Here is a 26461-nt window from a genome sequence, read left to right on the forward strand (position 1 = left end):
TTGCTATGTTATTTACTCATGATGAGTTACAGATCAAGTTTAAGTTTAGTTCCGCTTGGCTAATTTTTGCCGAAATTACGAGCTTTGAACTTTGATAAATTTTTGAAAATCCCAGTTATATGGAAATTTTTTCTAAATGCTTTCAGATATTGGGCTGATTTTTGGTATGTGAGCTAACCATGACGAGTTACAGATCAAGTTAAAATTTCATTCCACTCTGCTTATTTTTGCCAAAATTAAGGGTTTACAACCTTTAAAATTGTTGAAAATCACAGTTATACAGACATTTTTACCAAGTACACCTAACAATTTTATGGCAAAACATTTCAAATTATATAATCACCATGATTAAATATTTGACTGTAAAGTCACCATTTTGTTTTAAATATTGCACTTGACCATTCAGCATCTCCTACAACTTCAGATTAATTCATTTTCATCAGTACCCATTTTTGTGGATTGAGGCAAAGTTACTAATGAGATTGTTTCAAATTCATTCTTCACAGAAACGTACAGCTTTAAAACAGTATCTTTAATAACTTTTTAGCTCACCATGGCTAAAAATAGAACATAGGGTAAAAATGCAGTTTTTGGCTTATAACTCAAAAACCAAAGCATTTAGAGCAAATCTGACAAAGGGTAAAATTGTTCATCAGGTCAAGATCTATCTGCTCTAAAATTTTCAGATGAATCGGACAACCCATTGTTGGGTTGCTGCCCCTGAATTGGGAATTTTAAGGAAATTTTGCTGTTTTTGGTTATTATCTTGAATATTATTATACATAGAGATAAACTGTAAACAGCAATAATGTTCAGCAAAGTAAGATTCACAAATAAGTCAACATGACCAAAATGGTCAGTTGACCCCTTTAGGAGTTATTGCCCTTTAAAGTCTATTTTTAACCATTTTTGTAAATTTTATATATCTTTTACAAAAATCTTCTCCTCTGAAACTGCTGGGCCAAATTAATCCAAACTTGGCCACAATTATCTTTGGGGTATCTTGTTTAAAAAATGTGTGGCGTGACCCGCCAAACCAACCAAGATGGCGGCCATGACTAAAAATAGAACATAGGGGTAAAATGCAGTTTTTGGCTTATAACTCAAAAACCAAAGCATTTAGGGAGAATCTGACATGGGGTAAAATTGTTTATCAGGTCAAGATCTATCTGCCCTGAAATTTTCAGATGAATCGGACAACCCGTTGTTAGGTTGCTGCCCCTGAATTGGTAATTTTAAGGAAATTTTGCTGTTTTTTGGGTTATTATCTTATAGATAGAGATAAACTGTAAACATCAATAATGTTCAGCAAAGTAAGAATTACAAATAAGTCAACATGACCAAAATAGTCAGATGACCTCCTAAGGACTTATTGTCCTTTATAGTCAATTTGTAACCATTTTTCATAAAATTTGTAAATTTTTACTACCAGTAACATTTTCCAGAGAAACTACTTGGCCAAGTTCATTATAGATAGTGATAATTGTAAGCAGCAAGAATGTTCAGTAAAGGTAAGATGAACAAACATGTCACCATCACCAAAACACAATTTTGTCATGAATCCATCTGCTTCCTCTGTTTAATTTTCACATAGACCAAGGTGAGCGACACAGGCTCTTTAGAGCCTCTAGTTTGATTTAAGCTTAGAGTAAGTAAAATTACATACCGTACATATTTTCCTATTTAATTAAATACAAAGGTATGAATATACCATACCTCTCTCATATCTGTCTTTAAGCAGTCTAAGGCTAGACACAATTTTAGCTCTGTGGGCTCCATTCTTCAATCCTAAATCTTTAATATCTGATTCACCAAGGTAGATCAAATCCTGAAATAGATTTATATGACATATTTCTATAAATCTATTTGTTCATAGTATAATTTAAACATATAAATTTGGTTTATTGTTGATTTCAACAACAAATCTAATATAAGAATAATTTTGTTTACCATCTTTTGAAAGTTTTTAAGTGTAGACAATTAGAAGAAGAAAACGAGCACTGTATGTTAGAAGTTGCAAACATGTCCTGCATGCGCATCATCTGTATAGTTTTAAGAATCTGGGTTGAAATTACAAAAAGATAGTGCCGCCAATGAGATTGGTGAGAATGTATGTGTGTTGTGTGCATGTGTGTTGTGTGCTAACTATATCATGCACATTTTATTATATTGTTATATCTATGAAGTCCAATATATGAAACTACCAAATATCATTTCCCTAACAAGAATGTGTCCACAGTACAATGATGCCCCACTCGCACTATTATTTTCTATCTTCAGTGGACCGTGAAATTGGAGTAAATATTGAAATGAGAAAGATTATACCATAAGGAACATGTGTTCTAAGTTTCAATTTGATTTGACTTCAAAAACTACCTTGACCAAAAACTTTAACCAAAACTTTAACCTGAAGTGGGATGAACTGACGAACAGACAAATGGACACACAGACCAGAAAACATAATGCCCCTCTACTATCACAGGTGGGGCATAAAAATCACTTACTGTCTGTACTTCAAATCATGGCATGGATGTTATATTCTAACTGTTTTAAAATATTGACCCATATGGGTATGCAAGCTTACCTCTACTCCATTATATTGATGGAACAGCCCGTTATATTCTGACAGTCCCAAGGCCTCCAGCCATGTTGGTATGGCTATATGTTTGTGGGCCATCACCTGCTGTCGTTCCAAAACTATCCTGAAATTATAAAATACAAAGTTTCTTTACTTATAACATTCAAGCTTACATGCAGACTTTCATATGTATTCTCAGATAAATTGAAAAAGAACAAATATTTCTTTTTTGATAGTGTTAAATTTTAGTCACAAGCAGAATTAATTCAGCAGCTATATCACATGTACAATTATTTTCAAACCACTAAAGGTTATATTCAGTGAAACTAAGCAAGCCAATTAAGAGACAAGACTCAATGTCCCAGTCTATAAATATATAGTTAAGCTGGTTGTTATATAACATTTCTTTGACAAAACTAACATGTTTCAGTCCTAATAACCTTAATAATTACGATCCTCCCTATACTCTACTTCTCATGTTAATGTATCAATTGTACAACAGCTACTAGGGGTTGTTTAATGACCTTGACTGCCCATAAAGGTCTCGCCAAAAAAAAGAATTTAAAGACTGAATTATTTGTGTACTCGTTCTGATATTTTATTGAATTTTAAAATAAGGAAATTAGAAGGGCAGTTTGTGAAAACAAAAAAAGTCTGCAAATTATTAGCCCATTTAAAAGGATATTTAAAAGACAAAAAAAAAAAGGTCACAATAAACATATAAAAAAATAAAATTCTGATATTGAAGCACCACCTTGTCCTTTGGGTCCAATTTAAGACTTGTTTTGGGATCCTAAGATGGGATGAAAAAAAAAACTTTAAAAGAAAACAAGCCTATAAATAAATTAAATGTGGTACTAAAAAGGTAGACAACTCATTTTTCTGTAAGATAGGACAGAATTTGAATTTCAATAGCACAATATTGATAGACACCTTTATAAAAAGTCATGCAGTTTAACATCTTTTGATGTCTGGTGTATTTTACCAATAAACAAATCACAAAATTTAATCCTAAATTTACCTTTTCAAAAATCTTGTGTTACCTGCTTATTTATACCTCAATTACTTATAAACATCAGACGAACATCAAATCATTTCCTCAACAGGTGAGAAATCAAAAGTCACATTTTAATTAAGCAGAGGAAATCAGACTGTTAGCCTCTAATCAGCAGTTAATCATTCATAGAGAAGAACTTCACACAGTTCACAGAAAAAGACAAGCAATGTTTGTATACTTTGATAAACAGTTGATAAACAACATTTCAGCTATTTTTTAGGATAAGACACACCAGGGGAGTTGTCTTATTATTTTGATAGGAAGTTATTTTAGTAGCTTCATAAACATTTTATGTAGCATTAAATAACATTTTTATGAATGATTTCTAAATCTTTCGTCAAAGATCTCTATTAAATAGGGGAAGTAACTCTAGACTTTTTTTTTTCAATTATCAAATATTCAAATTAATTTAAACTTCTTTGAAACACAGTTTCAAAAGCAAAAGTTTGGTATTTTATTAAGACTTCTTTTACAAAAGTTTTGTACTCAGGGCATCTATTATTCATTTACATCAATTTAAATAGCTCATCATCTATTTCATTTTGATTATTTGGATAAACCAATATCCAATAAGATACACATACAGAAAACACTTTCTAAAACATGTAGTGTAATAGAGGATAATGACTCTAGTTTCTTTTTTTAGTTTAAAATTTAAAATAAATCTGAGAACATATAAAATACAAATAAAATTTCAAATAAATAATTTAGATGGAAATAGATTCATTTAGAAAACAGAATAATGAAACTACGAAACACTATATTATATAGTAACAAGAAACAAGTGAAATAACTTGATTCTCTTTTTTAAAAAGTTACTAGCACTAAGGACAAGAGGCATTTAAGTTTTATTTGCACCAAATATTATTGTTTCATTCATTCTGAATATCATTGTTGCCTATGCATACTGTAGTTAACTGTACATGTATTTACTGTTTAGGTTGTATATTGTCTTGTTATGATCTGTATACTGGTATTACATTGACCCTTTATAGGGCGTAAATTGTGCTAATAAAATCTAATTTGTATTAACATAAGTTTGACTGATGAGGTTTCTTAGTCTAAACCTCTGATCTTATTCAATCTTTTTATTTTTAAACTTCTTGTCCTTTTAATTAATGATAATTTTTTTCACAATATTTTAGTAATAAAATATAAGAATATTTGTCCTTAGGACACCAGGCCCCACTCACACTATTGTATTCCCATATTCAGTAATTGATGATATCTGGATAAAAAACCTAATTTGACATGAGTGATGTGAAATTTACTTCAAAATGAACAATTTTTTTGGCAACTTAAAACTACCTCTAAACCAAACCTCATAAAACTGCTGAAAGGGATGGACATACAAATTGACAGAAAAACATTATAAATGCCCCATCTCCATCTCTTAGGCATTTTTATCATTGGAAAAAAACAGGTGTGATTGAGGTGGATTTTAAGTTTGAACCTGTTACTGGCATACTCTAACACATACAGCTAGTTGAAGCACATAAATAAACTTTGTGAATTACATTTTATCACTTATTGTGTTTATGTGATTCCCAGGTTACATTGACCAACTATCATTTTAAGACTTCTTGGTCATTGAGGTAAACAATAATGATTTTTCCATCAAATAATTAATGTCAATATATATATAGTTCTTAAAACTTGCCTAAAATGTGAACCTTCAGTAACATATATAATTAATTAGTGACATGATACCTTTTACTATACAATTCTGATATACGCCAAGTCTTAATTTTATATTGAACCTAATGATCTTCATATCTTATCAATATTGAAATATTTGTGCTCAAATAACCAATTAAAAGTTTATAATAAATACTGTTAAAACCCCTACCCCCTTTTTTATTTACTTTTTTTCCAGATCAATATTTCACTATATCAAACGGTCCCTATTACCTGCACAGATTATGTGTAAGTTCATCCAATCTTTTCCTCCCTGTCTGTAACTGTCTGGTTGTTAACTCCATTTCAGATACAAATTTATTTATTTTCCAAACAAACTAACACTTTAACACAAAAGTTATGATTTGTTTTAAGTTGCTGCACTTTTTAGTTATTTTATACGTAATACAACTGCACACCATGCATCTAGTTTTGGTTTTTCCATGTCAAAAACGGATTCAACAAATATTTGTTCAAATCATCAAGCCACATGCCAATTTAACTATAGTTTTCCATTAATCCTTTATAAAAAATCATCAATTACGAACTATCTTCCCTCAGTCAAAAGAACGTTTTCTAATCATAACACTATCCAATACTTGAAATGGCCAATTTTATCTTCTAATTGCCGTATTATGTCACTGGTGTATAGAATAAAACAATCCCAGTCAATTGAGCTCTTTACCTCCAATCAAACCCTTGTTATATTTCAGCCAGAAAAAAATTATATTTCATAATCATAATCTATAATATCTATTTCCGTAGAACTAAATCTTAGGCATCAGTTTCTTATCATTATCATCTTAAAGCATCTTCTTTGAACATATCAGTCTTTTTTATGCAAAACAAAAATTAGAAAAATGTTTTTTTTCTGAAATAAGTGTTAAAAATGTGTAAAATGTACAAACAAGGTATGTTTGCCACTATTTAAAAGTTTAAGATATATTTCACTTCATTAAATATCATCACAAATGTAACTGGAATAAAACCATTGCCCTTTATGTTGGACTTTGACAAAACATCAAAATTCACCAATATGTACAAACATTATATAATCTGCATTTGTCATTTCAGTAGATTAGTCATAATATCCATTTGGGAAAGCTACAAGCATCAATCTTCAAAAAGCTTCGCAAAACCTGTTGTATCCAATAGTCAAGTAAATCCAATTAATCACCAAATTACTGACACTTCAAATTAAAAGATACAAACTATTTTCCATTAAACTCATTGTCACAATTTTCATAACTTGCAAAAGCTGTGTCTGTTTACAAAATCGACTTTATTAAAATTCTGTCATAACATCAAATAAAAGATTTTAAATACTAATTCAGAAGGTTTTATCCGTTAAATAAGTATTTGTGCAAATTGAACACCAGAACACCATGTTTCTATTCAACCTTTATAGTGTCTTATCATCCACATCACTTAAGATATAGAGCCCTAAATATAAACTTGAAAGACTTCATAAATACAATGGTTGATCTTTAGATAACTTTAATCCGGAATATCATCACTTGATCAGACCACAGTCAGCCAAAGATTTAAATAAATCAGAAATATTGAAACACATAAAAAGCACACTTCTTTATCAAAACTCAAAACTATCTTTAGATGCCTATAATCCAAAATATCATCAGTTGATCAGAACACAGTCTCAATAAATCAGAAATATTGAAACACTAAAAAAGCACACTTCTTTATCAAAACTAGCTGAGATCCTGAACAGCAGTTTATACTTCAAATAACTTTTACCGATTTAGTAAGTTGAAACTCCCAACTATCCACAAACAGTTTATAGTGCATTAAATCTTTTTTAGAGTCATTTTCTTCCATTTAGTAATTTAAACATGCAGTATACATGTATAGAGTTTATCACACAGATTACGACTATAAAATAAACTGCCTTTAATCCAAATCAATCCTGTGTAATATTATTCTATATTTGTTTCAACCTTGTTTGATTACAATTCAATTAAATTAAAAATCCATTAAAAATCACAGACATTTATAAACATACACATTGACTCAGCACTCCATCTGTATTATTACATTTTTTTTTAAAGTGACCGCCTTTTTATTGTTCAATCGTCAAAATTAAACTATGGAACACAAAACTTTGGTCACTGTTTGCTTTCCTTATCAACCAGTCAACATCCTATCAATGAGAACTCTTTTTTTATCCCTTATGATCTCTCTTTAATTCCAAGGTTTCTTTATTCGGAAGATAAAATTGATCGGAATTTGATCAAAATTTAATTATATAAGAGTAAAACCATATACTTCAAGAAGGTAAATATTATTATGAAAAATGTTTCATAAAAAAGTCTAATAAACTGTTATTTTGTAAATCCTTCATCATTAAAAGATAATTTGGGTTACTCAACTACGTTATGAGAAAGATTGAAAATGTTCACATAAACTAAATCAAATTTTGTCAAAAAAAACTAGACCAAGTGGATACATATTTTAGATAATCAAACGTATATACATTTTAATAAAATTTTGAATGACAAAAAAGTATCTTTATATAGATTCTTTATAAAAGTATACGTTCAAAGTTGAGATTTTACTATAGTATAAAAACTTTGTAAGGTTTAAAATTCCCATTGACAGTTATCTAAACATTTTGTAAGGTATTATACTTTGAAAAGATCTGTTTAATTTGTAAACACAAACTTTATAAAATGTAGTTTTTTTCAAATCTTAAGAGTCTCACACCTGCGGTTTAAACTGTAATGAAGCAGATGTATTATTGAAGTTCATTGATGAATATCATTATCTATTATATTGTCCAACACCTGAGGTTTCTGTTACATAAGATAAACTAATAGTAATTTTGAGATATTGAATAACTATCTATTCAGCTCGGAGGAGCTCTATGCTATCTTTATAGAAATTGGAAAACAAATTTTGCTAATAAAAATTTATACTCTTAAAACATCCTCTATTTTCCTATTTATTCTGAATGTTAAAATTTTTATCAATACAAAATTAACAGAATCTACTCTGGTTCTAAAAGAACTTGTGACCTGATTTTATATGATCAGAACTTGCATAATTGATGATTCTATGTTTCTTTGGGTTTTTTTCCCTGTCACTATCTTCTGGATCTGCTTCTGAAGCATTTAAAGTGACTGGGAAAATGCAGATGTGAATCCAGGATTTTCAAAAGGGTATGGGAACCTAAACTAAGCAAGGTTTGGAGTGTGAGTAGGTGGTAGGACATGTAAAAAGTCTATGCATTAACCAACTATGTAGCTCCATAAGGGGGGTCTCAACCCTTAATCTGGCTCTGAAATGATTAAAATAGAAATGGTACAGTCCAATATAAGTATTTGTATTTCATTACTGTAGAGTTATATGATACTGCTAAGTTTAACATGTTTAACTTGAAAGCATCCTATTCTAGGTACAGACCTAACATTATATAAGTTGTAGTGTTTGGAGGTTGAGGTTGCTCTCTCTATTTTTTCAACTTTCATGTTTTTTAAATCAATTACAGGAATTAGTTTTGAATAACTATTTTTTTTTCTTCTAATTTTTCCATGGAAACAAACTTTTTTTTTCAATTTCCCTTCTGAAGCCAATTAATCATCTTTAAAAACAAATAATTAGAATTAAATGAAATACATTACAAAAAATATATCTCCTTTAAACAAAAATTAAAAGATATTTGTCTCCCAGTCTACAATATATTAAAACATACATGTTTCATCACTGTAACCAAGAGATTATTTATTGACATGTTAAATCAAATATTTATAGAACTGCTAGTTGCTGTGTATATCCTAAATTTAATGAAAAGTCTCATTTTCTGTAAAAACTTCCAGGTGTACTTCTGTATACATCTAGCTGGTTCTATTTTTGCTATATAATCTTTTAAAAGATTATTCAAGAGAAATGCACCTTGCATATGATTTTTTTCAAGTTAGTTATCTTTCTTTGTACAAAAAGCAGGGTTTAAACTTTAAAATTTAAGCTCTTTCTGCTATGGTATCAGTTGGGTTAAAGGAAATAAATCTTGAGCCGTTGCGGTATGATTTCAGGCATTTTCAGACAATTTACACTCTTCTGTTTTTAACACAAGAAGAAAAATTTTTAAAATGTCTTCTTTTGGCACAGAAAAATATAAGCATATGTGTAATTTTCTGGGCCAAATAAATATCTATAGGCAGTTAAAATACATGAATAAATCCTAATTCATTGAAACTTTGAGTTCAATGCTTACCAAACAGTTAACTAAAGAAAAGAAATAAACCTGGTAAAATATAAATCCCTTTAACCATTTGTATAAGACATGAAATCAAAATCAGAATGTTTGCCACACTTTCAGATTAAAGTAAATTTGTTCTTAGAAGACATACAATATTTAAATATACATATACATTTTTTGTATAGCAAGACCATACAGTTTGTTGAAGAGCAGAAATAACTGAACAGTGGCATATACTCCCCTTATTTTTGGACAATCAATGCATTTGAATGAGGACATATTGTTGGAACCCTCAATCTTATCCTGGGTTTGGAACAACCCCTTTTAAAAATGTCTGGATCCGCTGAAGTAGCAAATTCAATCCTAGATTTAATAGGAATAAGAATAATGCATGAATGAGAAAACCTTAACTAAGTAAATGTCACAAAAATTGTTTCTAAAATTTGACAGTTGTGTAACTATTTATAGCTTCTACATGCCATGAAATGTCACAATGCACTTAGAAAAAAACCCTCTATTATTGATACACTGAGTAAAAGTGGAATTATCATTGAGGCACAGAATGGATAACATAACAAGAATGTGTCCATAGTACACGGATGCCCCACTCGCATTATCATTTTCTATGTTCAGTGGAACGTGAAATTGGGATAAAAGAAATCTAATTTGGCATTTTAATAATCATAACCTATGGAACATGTGTACTAAGTTTCAAGTTGATTGGACTTTAACTAAATCAAAAACTACCTTGACAAAAAACTTTAACCTGAAACTAACACTATCATTTTCTATGTTCATTGGACCGTGAAATTGGGGTCAAAAGTCTAATTTGGCGATTAAATTAGAAAGATCATATCATAGGGAACATGTGTACTCAGTTTGAAGTTGATTGGACTTCAACTTCATCAAAAACTACCTTGACCAAAAACTTTAACCTGAAACTTGCACTATCATTTTCTATCTTCAGTGGACCGTGATATTGGGGTCAAAAGTCTAATTTGGCAATTAAATTAGAAAGATCATATCATAGGGAACATGTGTACTAAGTTTGAAGTTGATTGGACTTCAACTTCATCAAAAACTACCTTGACCAAAAACTTTAACCTGAAACTTGCACTATCATTTTCTATGTTCAGTGGACCGTGATATTGGGGTCAAAAGTATAATAAGGCGATTAATTTAGAAAGATCATATCATAGGGAACATGTGTACTAAGTTTCAAGTTGATTGGACTTCAACTTCATCAAAAACTACCTTGACCAAAAACTTTAACCTGAACGAACGAACAGACGGAAGGACAGACGGACGGAAGGACGGACGCACAGACCAGAAAACATAATGCCCCTCTACTATCTTAGGTGGGGCATAAAAAAAGAACAAGCATAATAAATTGAAGCTGATACTGAGGCACATAAAAAATCATAAACATTGAATAATAAATATGCTTAATCCTTTGTTTATAGAAAAACCATAATTGTATACTAAATATTAGTAAAATTATCATTAAAAGTAAGCCTACCTTGTCTTTGAAGGACCCAGACAGACACACCTAACTGTGTTTACCTACTACTTATTTAAGTTACAAAAAGTGTCAAAATTTTCTGGTTAAGTAATTCATAATACAGGTTGTAAAAGGACACCAGATTATGACAGTTGAGTTAATGTTCCAGTTAATAAATTAATACTGATGTCGGTTGTCATAATGGGGGATTTAAAAAAGAGAATAGAATTGCATGTCAGGAATAAAGTTTGGACTAGATACTGTCTATTACATCATGCTTGGCTCCAATGGATATTCATGAATTAGTTCTAGACTACAATAAACCTAAATTTCAACCACAATTTCAACCAGTTTTGGTTAAATTTAAGTGCAAGTAGCAGAAACTAGGAATTACTCAATGCCTAAACTCATAAACAATGAGGCAGGGGCGGATCCAGCCATTTTAAAAATGGGGGGTTATGAACCCAGGAGAAAGGGGAGGGGACACACCCCCCTGGATCTGCCAATGTGAGGTGTTCTTTCAAATAGTCATAACTGAAAACAGATCAGATTAGTGCAAAGACTGCTATTTTCACCTTTGAATACTCCTACCCACTTTACAACAAAACATTTATGTTTTTAAGGACTGTTCAATTTTCTGTTTTGTTTTTTTATTCTTTTAACACCCTTTATTTTCAAACCCCTCCCCTCTTCCACTGGTCCATTTCTTCTATTAATTACATTTTTGTCCCATTATTCTCTTTTTCTATACGCCCAATCCTGACTGCATGTCAGTTATATTAAAAGAATACATCATGTATTATACCCCCAAATTAATTACATTTAAAAATTTCAGTTTGTCCTTGTTCATTTGTGTATTTTACATTGCATAATATTATTGACATTTAATTGAAATAAATCTATTTATTTATCTTTCAGTATGGTTAAACTTTTTTCATTGGACTGATTAAGATATTTTGGTATTCTAATGTTACCATTGCATTTGTTATTATAAACTTTGAATGGGTGGTAAATAAGACAAAAACTGAAGCAATCTCCAGATTTTCTAAATCAAAAATAAATATCACTTGTAATTGGTTTTCTTACTTTTACCTATATACATTACATAACCTGAACTTACTATTTATTTACATAGCTAGGCATGATAAATGGTCCTAATGTAAACAAATTTAGTGGCAATTTATCAGCTTGGATAGGTTGTAATTATGAATTATCTCCCTTGAAACAACTTTAAATCACTATAAAATGCCAAATGGGCTGTCTGGTTTCTTTCAAGAAATTCCTGTGTAAACATACCTCAAAAAATATTATCTTCTGCATTAAATTTCATAATAACATCAATGTTATATAAATTATTTGATATGAAGATATATAATTTCATTTAAGGGATTAATACACAAAAGGAAATAAACACTCTTTCAGACTCATATTTAAGAAAAAAACTTGAATTAGAATCCTATATATGATCTAGTTACTATGTTTAATGTTAGGGAGTAGCCACCAATTCAACACCTACATAATTTATATCTATTTATCTAGTGCATTTCTATAAGTGACTGATAATTATTCAAGAATAACAGCAGGCTCATTAACTTTATTTTACAGTTATCCAGGCCTTTATTAATAAACTTCCTCAATCTAAAGCTGTAAGCATTGTAACCTCTCCATATAAGGACTATTAAATGCAAAAAAAATTAGCAGCAATATTCTAACACATACAATAAATTTCAACAGAAATATCTCTGAAAGAGTTAACATTCATTTGATATGGGTTTTTTTGAGGATTAAGGAAAATTTTCATTTACATGAAATCTTGATTTCATGGTTTTAAAAAATCTTCATAAAATTTTCATTACATTAATTGAAAGCTAAATATCCTGTTCCTTAATGAATCCACATAAAAAAGAACACAATAAACGCAATAATGAATCCACAGTAATAGGACTAGGTTTTAGTCTGGTGTAAATTAGTTCATTCATGTTAGTTAAAATAATTGTAAGAGAAAACAACTGGTCAAATTGATATCTATGTATATATATTTTCATAAGAAATCTATTTGCAATACATTGGTAAAAAAAATTTGTTATGTGCTACTATATATACTTTTAAGAAGTTAGGGAATACATTTTTTAAATAAACTACATGTCTATTAACAATTTGGTACTCAAATAATTAAAATATGGAATATCTTTATAAATATTATACTTAAAAGAAAATGAAATCTTCACAGATTTTCCCCAGATGATTAGAATTACTTAAATTCGACTATTATCCCCCCTTATTTGTGCAAAAATTATAAAATGAATTCCTATTTTTCAAGTAGACTTTTTAAGACAATCTGAAACTAACCTGAAGAGTGTCAAGACTTCCAACCCTCTGGGGTCTACTTCTACTACTTAAACATTATTTATGTCTCTTTTGTTTGTTCAATACACAAATTATGTCAGCAGATAGTCTGTGTTAGATAACATTGTACCGTCACAAAGTCAAATCTTTACCAAAGGACAATTTTATACCTCTTTGCACAGTTGAAATTCAAGGACATCATACAATAATTTGACAAATACATTTGGAGTTATTATTTCATTTGAATCCTGCCATGTGTACAAATGATTTATAAATTATAGTTGGACGACCTGTTTACCTGTGCGTCAACTTTATTAATAATTGTAATCATCAAAACAGCCTAATTCTATACATGTATTGTACTGTACACCAAACACATCAAAACATCAACCATTTCAATTTCATTTTTAAATGTTTTGCTGTGTTGACATGTCTATCAAATATATTAAAATTATAATTTTAAATGATAATAGTACATTGTCCTGACTCCATCATAGCTTAAAAAAAAAATCATAATTGTTCATACTTAACCTTATACTTACATTTTGTACTTAATAATGTATATAAATCAGAAATTAAACTGAACATGTTAAGTTAATTAACTTAGTTTATAGTACATTTAACAGAAGTTTATGACAGTATTTTGTAGTGCACTGCTAACTATTTTAGGTTAAAGAGTATTTCCCCTTATTCATCTTGGGGAGATGAGGTGGGACTCATCCAAAATATGTGATACTATGAAATTTTTGGATTATAAAGTATCAATTTAAATCCATATATTAGTATATTAAGTCTGAAATTAGTCCAAATTATGTATAATTATAACTCTTTATAAGGCCTACTTTCAGAGTAAAATACAATTAAGATTAAATTCATCTGAACTTTTTTAATTAAGCATGGACCTTATAATCTAGAAGTTATATTAGGTCCCAGATCTGAAGAGACAGACTTTTTTTTATTATGACTGATCTTTACATCATATTGAATTAGCACAACTAATAACATTTCCTTGACTTACCAGAAGTAAAGATAATCCAGGTATTAAAAACACTACAAAAATTAAACACTCTAAATATAACTAAGTCCAAATCAAATGTAAAATATGCAAATGAGAGGTGTAGGTTTTATGTTTAGGTTAATCAACTTGATAAATTTGACACTGGTTAATCCATCATGTAACTTTACTGTAACCAGTCCTCAATTTTACACCCTTGTGTAGACGTAGGTTTCAAGTATCATAATTGATCGTAAAAAAATTACGCACCTTGCAAAGTGTGTCATTGTTTGAATGAAATGATGTATGGTGTATATTGATACACAGGTATATATGTGTAGTAACAAATTGGTATGCTTTGATCAATTAGTATGATATATTTTAAGTGCATTTCGATGTTTTTAAGCAATGATGTAATACTAATATTTGAAAAGAAACAATATATATTGCATGTTTACGTTAACCTTGCTTTGATCTTTGTGGTAAAACTAATAAACACAATTAACTACAATAAATTAACCACTTAAACGGTCTACATATCATTCATTATTATGGAGTGGCTTACCACAATCCTTCCATCTTAACTGGTATGGTTAAAATATATGACCAAAACACATTCAGAAAATGTACTTGAAAAAAAAAGTTTTTCTCCTTATAGGGGCATTTTTAATGCTACAATTTGGACAAAAATTTGAATTACAATACTTTTACCTTCAATTCTTCATTAAAACAGAATTTTGAACTAACATTTAGTTACAAGCTGTAAGTTTGACCCAAATTTGTCAAATCATGCTCATAAACACAACTGATGTATTATTGACTTGCAAGTCAATAATGTTAAATCATTAAATCCATATTCAAGTGACCATGAATTTAACCCCTTATATAGAGAAAGGTTATGCATGTACTAGGTGTGATCAGCTATTAAAAGGAAAAGAATGTCAACATGGAACAAGGATTAACCAAATGGTTGACTGATTTGATTATTAATCCCACAATATTTTTTTTCCCGGTAAAAACAATCATTAACTTTTTTTTTAACCTATAAAAAAAATCAAAAAGTCCTATAAAAATCCAATTCTACGTGCTCCCAATCTATACATATATAAATTGATATAATAATCTTGTGTTACATGACCATATGACCGTGGGCACTGCCGCAGTCTTTGGATATCATCTTGATGGTTAATTAAACCAGACTAGACTAAAATACTCATGAAACGCTAAGATTTTGAGTCAAAACAATAAACAGGAACTTGACTGACTTTTATTCATGCCCCTTTATTTAAGAAAAGATAATGGAAAATGAGGTAAAAAATAGGCTGTCCATTCTAAATAATAACAATCCAATACAAATCAAAATTTCAATACTTTTTAAAGGGTTAAATGGAAATCATAAGTTGACCAACTCCCTTTCCCTCCTCTATCAACCCCAAATCAATGACTACTGCTCGTTTCCCACCATACATTTGTTATACTTAGGTGAGATTCATTTAACTCATTTTTTTTTCGTTTAAATTACTGTACTTAAAATGTGTTTATTGTTTTATCATTTCATGTCTAACCAGAATTGCAGTCAAGTGAAATACAAAGTAATTATACATCTGGTAAATCACAGATCTGTAGGTAATCTATAACCACCAATTATTATAGGAACAGCATTATTGAGTTGATGAGAAATCTCAAGCAATTACAACAGTATATTTAGAAGGCACAGGATAAGACCAAATGAAAGAAACAAATATTTTACAGGACCTTTAAAACTTGTCAACTACTATAACACATGCTTAAGTAAAAGTCTTGACATTTTATATGATCTTTCAAGGATTTGTTTAGTAAATATACATATACTTTAGATCTCAGTTGTTACAATAATGTTTTCTATATTTTACATGACATAAATTGTCAAAATAATCTGGCTGCTGATCAAAGTCATCAATGTGTCATGTACAGTAAGGGAGATAACTCATGAACTTCAGACATTTAGCCTGGATTCCAATCCAAAATCTTTTGATTCAGGCCAAAATCTAGAATGTAGTGCATATTTGGTGTAGAGTTATGAGTTGGAATCTCAAACAGTTCAGAAATAATGCTTCAGAAAGAAAAAAAACATTGTCTGTAAGTCTTTTCAGTTTTTGCCTTAAATAGACAATAAACAATAGACAATATTTTATTGGCGCAAACGCATTTACAATAAATGGTAATGACCGAATGGATAAACAATTTGCAATATATGATAGTAAAATACAAACAATTATATATATATGTGAATAAAAGATTAAAGGTATAATGAAAATCTATTGCAAAAGATTACTTCTTGCATTTAAACAATTCATTTAAATAAACTGAATATGATTTCTGACTTTATAATGAATGCAAAATAAAACATGTTATCACATATTTGTTATGAATACCTTAGGTTTTGCATATGCAATAACCTCAAAATTGCCCGGGGCAAAAAAGAGATATCCATATTGTGCCCTGTACCTAATGACGTGACGTCATTGCATCCTGAACGACACGTTTGTAATAAATTATTTAAGATTTTACCTTTTATGTATCATTAAATTGTTATAATTGACCTTTTTTCTCTTTTCTGCAGAACTTAAATATGTGATAAAAAGATTATAACATGTCTTTTCCATATTGGCCCGGGTATCATCCCTCGACCCATATCGGCCCTCGGCTAAAGCCTCGATGCCGATATGGGAGTCTCGGGATGATACCAGGGCGAATATGGAAAAAGGCATGTTATAATCTATACTTACCCTCCCCCCTTTATGGTTGTAATACCGAAACACAGCTGCATGGTGTCACTACTTTTATACAGTTAACGGTTATGCTGTGGTTTTGTTATTTTAGCCCCCACAATTTTTATGGATTTCAGATGTTTCTTCATTGTTTTACAGGACCTCAAAAATAAGTCATGCAGTTACTACCTGTTTTTACCTCTCTATAATCACCCTCTATATAATTTATTTTTTCATGGATAGGTGCAAATGTCATGGTTCAAGTAGCCGATGTACTGAGAGATTTTCAATGTTGGAGTCCTTCTTCATGTACAGTACTAAAACACTTTTAGTGGTTTCCTGCAAGCAAATTGCAGCAATGGGGACATTTGAATACACTGACGTTACGCACGATACTGGTGTCACTTCTTACTTTGACGTGTATTACCATTTGGATGGCGAATATTTACTTCAGTTAGTAAAACAAAACTGTATCATTATATACCAAAATATTCCGTTTTAATTGTATTTTATCATTATTAAATTAGATAGTCGTTTTATAAAATGTGTGTTTGTCAATCCGCCTGTTTAAACCAAAATTGTTATGAAAATAACTTGTAAGATGTAACAAAATTTTACCGTAATCACTCTAGTAATCTCTTAAAAATATTGCAAACATTGCATAAATTCCGCCAAATTTTAGTCAGTAACGTCATAACTAACAAATAAATTGTGACGTCTTTTTTGGCGAAAAAGTCATGTCAATAGGCAAAATGGTGGCGGAAAACAATTAAGGTAAGCATTGTAATCATTTGATTTTAACGTCACTAGATTTGCATATAAAAGTTTCTTCTCTAAATAATTGCAATATTTTAAATGACTAACACTATTTAAAAATACAGAAAGACGGCTCATAAACTATACTTCAACGTACAAAAGTTTGCTCAAAATCGTGTTTGTTTTGAAAACCAAACAAGCCATATTCTTCAGTCTTACAAAATGTCCCCTTATTCTACATTCAACGTTTCCTTACACATTTTCTTAGATTGTGTCATCTCAGTTCAGAATGCGAAGCTTTCACACTTTGTACTTTATGCTTATCAAATTGCTCATGGATTAAGCTTTAAAATGGTACCCATTGTATTGGTATAGCCGTTTAGTTAATTAATAATATTTCTATCTTTCTGAGACTTACAAAATGTCCCCTACGTCTTTTTTCGTATTTCAACGTAAATTTATCTTTTTTTAACGTCACCTTTCTTATGCCTCAATTCGACGTATTTAATTTGCGATGTGTTTTAAATTAAAGATATTTTTGCAACTGTAGGTTCCATCATGAAATCAAAAGGTAAAATTGACAAAATGAAAATGTATAGAGAAAGGAAAAAACAACAAAAAAGTGAGAGAAATAAATTATACTACGAAATGAAACAAAATGAGAGAATAAAAGAATACAAAAATTCCATAGCTGCTGTAAAAAAGAGAAGACAAAGGGAAAAACACAACTCACTTAAGCAAAAAGCTGAAGCTAGGAGATTAAAAAACTTGCATAATGTCAGAAGGTTTATGGAAAAAAGAAAAGGTGAAGAAAATCTTGAAATTGTAGAAATTGAAGATGTAACGAATTTTACAAATAGAATGCAAAAATCCAGAGCAATGAAAACACTTAAGAGAGCACTTCCTCAGACTCCTAGAAATATATTGATATTTTGACGGACTCCGTAATTGATTTGTCCTTGGCCATTCACGAAGAAATAATTGGACTGGCAGAGCAAAGCAGTTTATAACAGACTATTCGGAATAAAATTGACGAGTTATTTTGTCTTTGAATTGCTTTTATATTTTGTATATTTCTTAAAAAGTAAACAAACAAACATTAAAAAAAGACAAACTAAAGAAACAATTAACGTAAACTGAAAGGGAAATAAACAAAAAAAACATACAATCGAATTAAAAAACATCAAATTCAGTCTTTCAATGCCGTCGTTTTTCAACGTTTCAATTTTCCATGTAGAATACGTCGTAATTCGACGTTACGTTTGGTGACACCAGTATCGTGCGTAACGTCACTATACTAGTACAGTATTCAACTTACTGCTGTCAAACAAACAAATTTTACAGAGCAACTTTTGTTGAGAAGAAAACTTATTCAAATGTCAATTGTAAGATAAGACAAACCTGGAACTTATATAAATAAACCATAGAGTTTAAAACCACAACCTTGATACAACTAAACTGAGTAAAGTATTATAGTCTCGATTCAGGAACATGTATATTGACAGTTAGATATACTGTTCCCAGCTCGATTTTAGTTGGTGGATTTTAGTTGGTTAACAGTTAAAAAAGAATCCTATTGGTGCATTCATTTGAATTGTTCAGCTGGGTCCCTACCCATCTTGATAATTAACTGCAGTACTTACAACCAATTTTGAAAAAAATCTATTCTCTTTTATTTCTAAGCACTGAATTATAACAAAAATATCTACAAGATAGAGTTCTCAATTTACCCATTATACAGCTTCAATTTAGTGATTTATCAATCTTATTTCAACCCTCAGTGAGAAACATCCCTAAGATCCAGATGAGGTAATGTCTTTAACATAACCTGCAATTATGTGGTAATAAAACCAGATAGGTGTTAGTTTCTATGGTCTCCGGTAAAACATTTGTTTCTTGATGAAAGGCTATTAGGGATGACTGACTAACTAAGTCTGATGGAATTCACAGGAACTCTTAAAGAAGGGAGGTAATCCAATCCTCATTAAGTTAAACCCCCATAAATAATTAAAGATCTATAACTTATTTTTGTTTTAAGTTTGGTCTTCATTGGGAGTGCATTAGAGTGCCTTCAGTCTAAATGATAAATGTTAAGTGGTAATGTTGAAAACATGTATTTGTAATTGTTTCTGCTTTTGATAGTGAATTTTACTAAAATAAAGATTTATTTTTGTTTTCACAAGTACCCCTAAGAGAAAATATGTTTAAGTTGTTTATATTTCTTAAGAAGTTACATGCATGTTACATGTATTATAGAAGGTTACACAATCCAGAATTTTAATCATCAGACCTATCTGTATATATAGAGTATATATTTATACATGTGGGGGGATAGGACCTTTATCAAGATTCTGGGATTGGGTGTTTTTAAGCTCAGGATTTCGGGATCCAGGAATTCTTTTTCAAATTTCCAGATGTCAGGAATTAAATTTATTCAAAAACAATTTAAAAAATATTTAATGATTTAATTTTATAACAGTGATGACCCCCAGGGAAAAACCCTCACTGTAAGGTGCATTTAAAAGGCCTAGCCATTGAAAGCAAGAATATCTATATGATTAAAAAGAGGGAAAAAAGATACCAAAGGAACAGTCAAACTCATAAATCTAAAACAAACTGACAACGCCATGGCTAAAAATGAAAAAGACAAACCGTCAAACAATAGTACACATGACACAACAAAGAAAACCAAAGAATAACCAACACGAACCCCACAAAAAACTAGGGGTGATCTCAGGTGCTCCGGAAGGGCAAGCAGATCCTGCTCCACATGTGGCACCTGCCGTGTTGCTTATGTGATATCAAGGACACATGAAAATCTATAATTTGATGTTAAAGGTCAAAGTTCATCATCAATGCTTCATCAATGTGTCATGTCTAAGTTGCCTCTCTCAAAGAATAAAACATTTATGTTTTAAGGTCAATATGTCCAAAAAAAATACTGGTATTTTCAACTTATTGACTTCAAATGTCAAGGTCCCTTGAAGGCCATGATATGCTACACACTCTTATAGTAAAACATTATTATGCAACTACCATAAGACAATGTCATAAAATAAAGAAAGATTTAACCAGGACTAAATTGTATGTATTTTTCTATATCTTGCAAAAGTTGTGAAAGATTACTAATATGCAAAACTATGTTGGTTTGCAATAATCAATATGGTTTATTGGTTACTTTTTTTCAAAATTCTTTTCATATTTATACATTTTATTTAGCACTGAATCTGATTCCAGTTATCAACTGAATTTATAAATATTCATAAAAGAAGATGGATATTAGTCGACAGAAAAAAAACCAAAGAAAATCTCAGTGTTACCGTTCATCAACAACATGATGTAATTGACACATCATAATTTTTCATTTGTATCACAAGCCTATAATTCAAAAGTTGCCAGTGTCCAATTCCTGTGATGTGAGGGGCTTGGACCCTATTAAATGTCATTCAAGATTTTGTATAGCATTAAAAAAGCTATATCCCAAATCAAATGGATAGGTTATAAAATGCACAAACAAGCTAACATCTTATTTAGATATATATATTTCAAGTTAGCTTGGAGCTAACCGGGCCATTTGCTAATCTGACCAGTTCCCAACATACATACCATTAAGCTAAGTTACAATTTATCAGATCAATTGAAGCATAAAAATAGATAAAGGAAGATGTGGTATGAGTGCCAATGAGACATTGAACTCTCCATCCAAATGACAATTTATAAAAGTAAACCATTATAGGTCAATGTACAGCCTTCTACATGTAGCCTTCGCTCACACCGAACAACAAGCTATAAAGGGCCCCAAAAAAACATTCAAACAGGAAAACCAACGGTCTAATCTCAATAAAAAATTTAAAAAACGAGAAACAAGAAACACATATAAATTACATAAACAAACGACAACTACTGTACATCAGATTCCTGACTTAGGACAGGTGCAAACATTTTAAGCAGGACTAAACGATTTAATGGTACCAAACCTTCTCCCTTTTCCTGAAACAATAGCACAACATCACAACATAAAAAAACACACGATAAAATATCAATTGGTAGGCTTAACTCAATAAAAAAAACGTAAATCAACACACTATGAACGAATAAATTTGATCTGCGATATCTGAATTCAAATGCACAGTTAATAAAATATAAGGGACAAACATTCAAGACCAAAAAGCAAACAAACAAGCCTAAACAAAGCCATTGCAAGACACCACTGCGAAATATTTCACCCTTCAAAAAAAAGGCACATTTTTGATAAATATCTAAAGATTGATCCAAACAAAGAAAAACCTCAGAATTGATGGCACCTGATACATAGAAACAAAGAAATAAAGTTTCTACAGAAAACTCTCTTTTTTGGCATTTTTATGTTTTAGTCACAAAGTTTACACGGTTATGAACAACAAAATTTGAAATCTCATGAACAAATATAGCAAAACTTTACAAAAAGTTAACAAAAAATGTGTCAAAAGAACTATGTAGAAAAAAACAAAAAAAACAACCCAATTTAATTGCAAAAATTTGATTTTCTTTTATAGAGAAATGATAAGACTTACCCATATCCACCACCCCAGTCAAAGATAAAGTTGTCCATTGTTTTCACCACTGTATTCAAATGTTCAGTAAGCAACTTTTCTCAACTTCACCAAGTTTTTTCATATATCAAAATTACCAAAAATCCATTAGAATATTAAAAGCAAGCCTCTAATTCAGCCAATTACAATTTTACATTTGAGAGCTCATCTGTCAATTTCAATTCCCTTGTCTACTAAGTTTATATTTCCTTGTTATGTCTTGAAGTAATTATTTCATCATTTGAAGCTCCTTATCTTCTAATTTTCTCAAATCAGCTGTCTTACTCATTAATGAAATAACATGTTCATTTTTTCTCCAGATGATAATTAACAATTCTATACAGTATCCTCACTCAACGCTTTTTATAATATATAATGCCTATATCCATATGAAAGATGTTACTGGTGAAAGCTACACTTTGTTTATTCTTTGGGTGGCAGTCTAAGAGCATACAAAAATCTTCCATAAACAAAGATTTTATTTTTTACAGAAATCTATTAGCTTCCTGTAAACAAATGTTTCTGTCGGACTTCCTTTTTAAAGATTTTACTTTAATAAGAGACATTCTCCACTTTACTAATTATGTGCACCTTATAGTATGAGAAAAAAACCTCTAAAGCCATAAACAAAATTTCTCTGGTACATTAAATCAACAAAACACAGAATTCATTTTTTTTCCCATAATAACTGCATAGATACTATTTCAAATAAATGCAAGACAATATTTATACATCTTTTAACTAAAGCATTTAAAGCATCAGATTTCTTTTACTTAAATTATCTGAGTCAAATTTATGATGGTCAATTAAATGTTTTAAGATAAAGTCTGCAGTCTACATAATATTATTTACACAGATCAACAAAAAATCTTTAATCATTTCTTAAAAAAACTTCATATTTATTAACTTTAGAGATAAAATTCATATTTTCCCATCAATTAAACAGTAGTTAATTATGTTTAATTTATATTTTCTTATCTAAGCAACCCATATTGTCTATCAATCATTTTTCATTTTAGTTAATTTTGAAACACATTTAATCAGTCAAGATTTTACCAGCCAATAAAAGCATTTGAACTATAGCATTCGAAAAGATAGTATGAAATACTCTAGGCGCTAGAATTAATTGAAATTCCCATAAAGTGGAAAATGCATCTGTTTCCTCAATCTACTAATGAATAAAGATGCTCAAATTGTTGCACAATCCTTGACACAAGATGAAAAAATTTGTTGACATTGCTCAGCATACCGTAATTGTATCACTTTGTCAGATTTTTTTTCTTCCTGGAATATGACAGATATGCTTTAAAGAAAACAATAACAGTCGCATAACAACATGTGCAAATCTCTTTGCAGGATATAAAATAGATTGAACATCTGCAGTATAAAAAGGTACTATCTTATAACTTGATATTATACTGTCCTCTTATATTCCTATTCTGTTTTAATGTGCACCAGATTATATAATATCCCATATTTTTTCATCAAATTCAAATCCTATTGAATTGCAATTTTTTTTCCTCTCACAGATGTACACAAGTTCAAAAACTTTTATTATTCAAACATCTTTCCTCTGATTTGTTTATACCACATTGACAGAACAAGTTCCATTTTAAATGCCAATCTGAAGACAAGTATAACATTCTTCAAATGCAATTCGGTTAAAAGAAAAAGAATGGAATGTGATCCTTCATTCCTTCATTAGATCTTTAGATACAATTTAAATTACGGTAATTGCAAACTAACATCCTTTGTGAACTGAACCACAAAAATATGTAGGTTTCAAATGAGAATTTTACATGTGTACCAGATGAATTAAGCCAAAAACTGACAATATGATATTTCAGGTGAAAAGAAATGAATTAATAAGGCAAAAATCAACATAGACATAAATTTACATGACCTCCTTAAGTAAGCATTGTAGTAAATACTCAAGAAATAGGTGTTTGCATACTGATTTTAAACTCTTTATTTACCATTTATTTAATCATTCAAACTCATGAGAAATTTCTTAACAAGTCAAACGGTATATTTTTTATGGTTTCTTAAAGCCATCATCTTTTTATAGATACAATCAATTATAAACATAGCTGTTCAAACACCATTAAGGTGACAGAAAGGTTGTAGTTGTTTAATTTGGTTTTTAAAGGAAGCGTTGCTCAAAAGGATTACAGTAAATTCTATGTACTCAATTTATACAATGGAAATTATAAAGGAATTTATTCATCAACCAAAATATATTAATTGCTCTATTTGATAAAGTTTATAAAGCTTATCCAATTAAAATGCACATACTTTGAAAAAGTTTTGAAATAATATGTCACAATAGCTCATTCATAATTGCATCCATGTGCAACAGTTACTTCCCTTGAAATGGTACATTTGTTTATTTTGATCACATAGAGGGATCCAGGGGGCCCTGTGGGGGGGGACTGGTCCCTTCTGTTTTGTGGGGAAAATTTGGTGGATTAAAAAGGGAATCAATGAAGCATGACTGGAGCAGGCCCCTCTAAGGTCAGTCAGCAGTCCCCCCCCCCCCCTGAAAGGTCTGCATCCTCCACACACTGGATGGATTGATTGTTGGTGTTTAAAGCAATCTTCTAGCTATATGATGGCAGTCAGTTTTCATTGACGGAGGAAGCCTGGGAACCTTCAGCAAGAAGACTGGAAGTAATGTACAATTTGATATTTGGTTTAATTGCATTAAGTTAAAACATCACTTTTCAAATATTCTGATCATCAGGCAGATTTCATGCAATCACTGTGAATGCAATACTGCAAAACTTAACCTATTAATTACTGCAAACTGAACCTATAAATTACTGCACATTCAAATTTGTAATTAACTTCATGCTTGTGTTCTCTATATTAAACATCTTGTGAAATCCTATTTTGACAGTCACAAATAACATGACATCAATGTAGTAGTATACATCTCTTCTAATTTCAAAACGTAGTGATTTATGGTTTTAGGTGTTTCCTTCTTTCTTAGGAAAGATTTTTAGAAGTTGCTTTTCCAAAAATGCAACAATTGCATAATAACGTACGTCTACATTATTTGTGCAATCTTCCTATGAAATTTAAGGGATCTGGGTTGAGAACTGTAAGAAGAGTTGATTACACAATATCAGGTATCATTTTTCTCTGTCTGACCTACATTGCCACGTGAGTATATGCCAGTTTTGGAACTTCATTCAAACCAGTCTATCTTCAACACAGTATAAAGGAAACCAAAAAAATAAAAACATCAAAAAGTCAAATTTCAGCATTTAAGTGCAGCAGTTGTCTATTCATCCTCTACATCAACACACAGATAGACATGTGCATCAATTTATATACCACACCCTTTCAGAATTTAGTAGAAACAAGATAAACCAGAAGGCTGATCAAATGTCTGCCTTCAAGCTTGAAATGTCAATTTTGTACAATATTTTTGTTATGTAGTAGTAGTTGTTTCAAAATCCCTAAACCCTTTGGTAAATCCCAATCCCTTAACCCATTTGTATATATCCCATCCCTAAACCCTTTGGTGAATCTCAATCTCATAACCCATTTGTGGATCCCAATCCCTAAACCTTTTGGTGAATCCCAATCCCTAAACCCCTTTGATGGACCCCCAATCCCTTTACCCTTAACTCTTAACTCTTTGGTAAATCCCTGGCAATCCCTAAATCCTTTTGTTTATCCTAATCTCTAAACCCTTTGGTGGATTCCAATTCCTAAATCCTTTTGTTGATCCCAATCTCTAAACCCTTTGGTGGATTCCAATCCCTAAATCCTTTTGTGGATCCCAATCTCTAAAACCTTTGGTGGATTCCAATCCCTAAATCCTTTTGTGGATCCCAATCTCTAAACTCTTTTGTAAATCCCAATTCCTTAACCCTTTTGTGGATTCTTATCTCTTAAACCCTTTTGTGGATCCCAATCTCTAAACCCTGTTGTGGATCCCAATCTCTAAACCCTTTGGTGAATTTAAGTCCCTAAACCCTTTGGTGAATCTAAGTCCCTAAACCCT

At 30.5% G+C, this 26461-nt stretch overlaps 1 protein-coding gene and 1 long non-coding RNA gene across 10 annotated transcripts in view; one reads left to right on the forward strand and one right to left on the reverse strand.

Moving 5' to 3' along the window:
• The window catches only part of LOC134708002 (SH2 domain-containing protein 3C-like), a 60831-nt gene that overhangs the window by 18178 nt on the left and 16192 nt on the right, over positions 1-26461 (reverse strand). For 4 of the 9 annotated variants that reach the window (XM_063568214.1, XM_063568213.1, XM_063568218.1 and 1 more), the window contains exons 2-3: positions 2585-2702; positions 1717-1828 (exon numbers count right to left, since the gene is read on the reverse strand). In XM_063568214.1, coding sequence (XP_063424284.1) covers positions 1717-1828; positions 2585-2702 — 230 coding nt within the window. Of the gene's footprint in view, positions 1-1716; positions 1829-2584; positions 2703-5546; positions 6124-11047; positions 11118-13378; positions 13502-14393; positions 14559-22428; positions 22828-26461 lie in introns of those variants that run through there. The other 5 variants (XM_063568212.1, XM_063568215.1, XM_063568216.1 and 2 more) reach the window with 5 other exon arrangements.
• Positions 17594-18511, forward strand: LOC134705404 (uncharacterized). Its single transcript, XR_010105552.1, has 2 exons — positions 17594-17893; positions 18426-18511. It is a non-coding gene; the product is annotated as an uncharacterized LOC134705404 (long non-coding RNA).

This window comes from Mytilus trossulus, chromosome 2 (assembly GCF_036588685.1).
Source record: "Mytilus trossulus isolate FHL-02 chromosome 2, PNRI_Mtr1.1.1.hap1, whole genome shotgun sequence".
In the NCBI taxonomy this organism is placed as follows: domain Eukaryota; kingdom Metazoa; phylum Mollusca; class Bivalvia; order Mytilida; family Mytilidae; genus Mytilus; species Mytilus trossulus.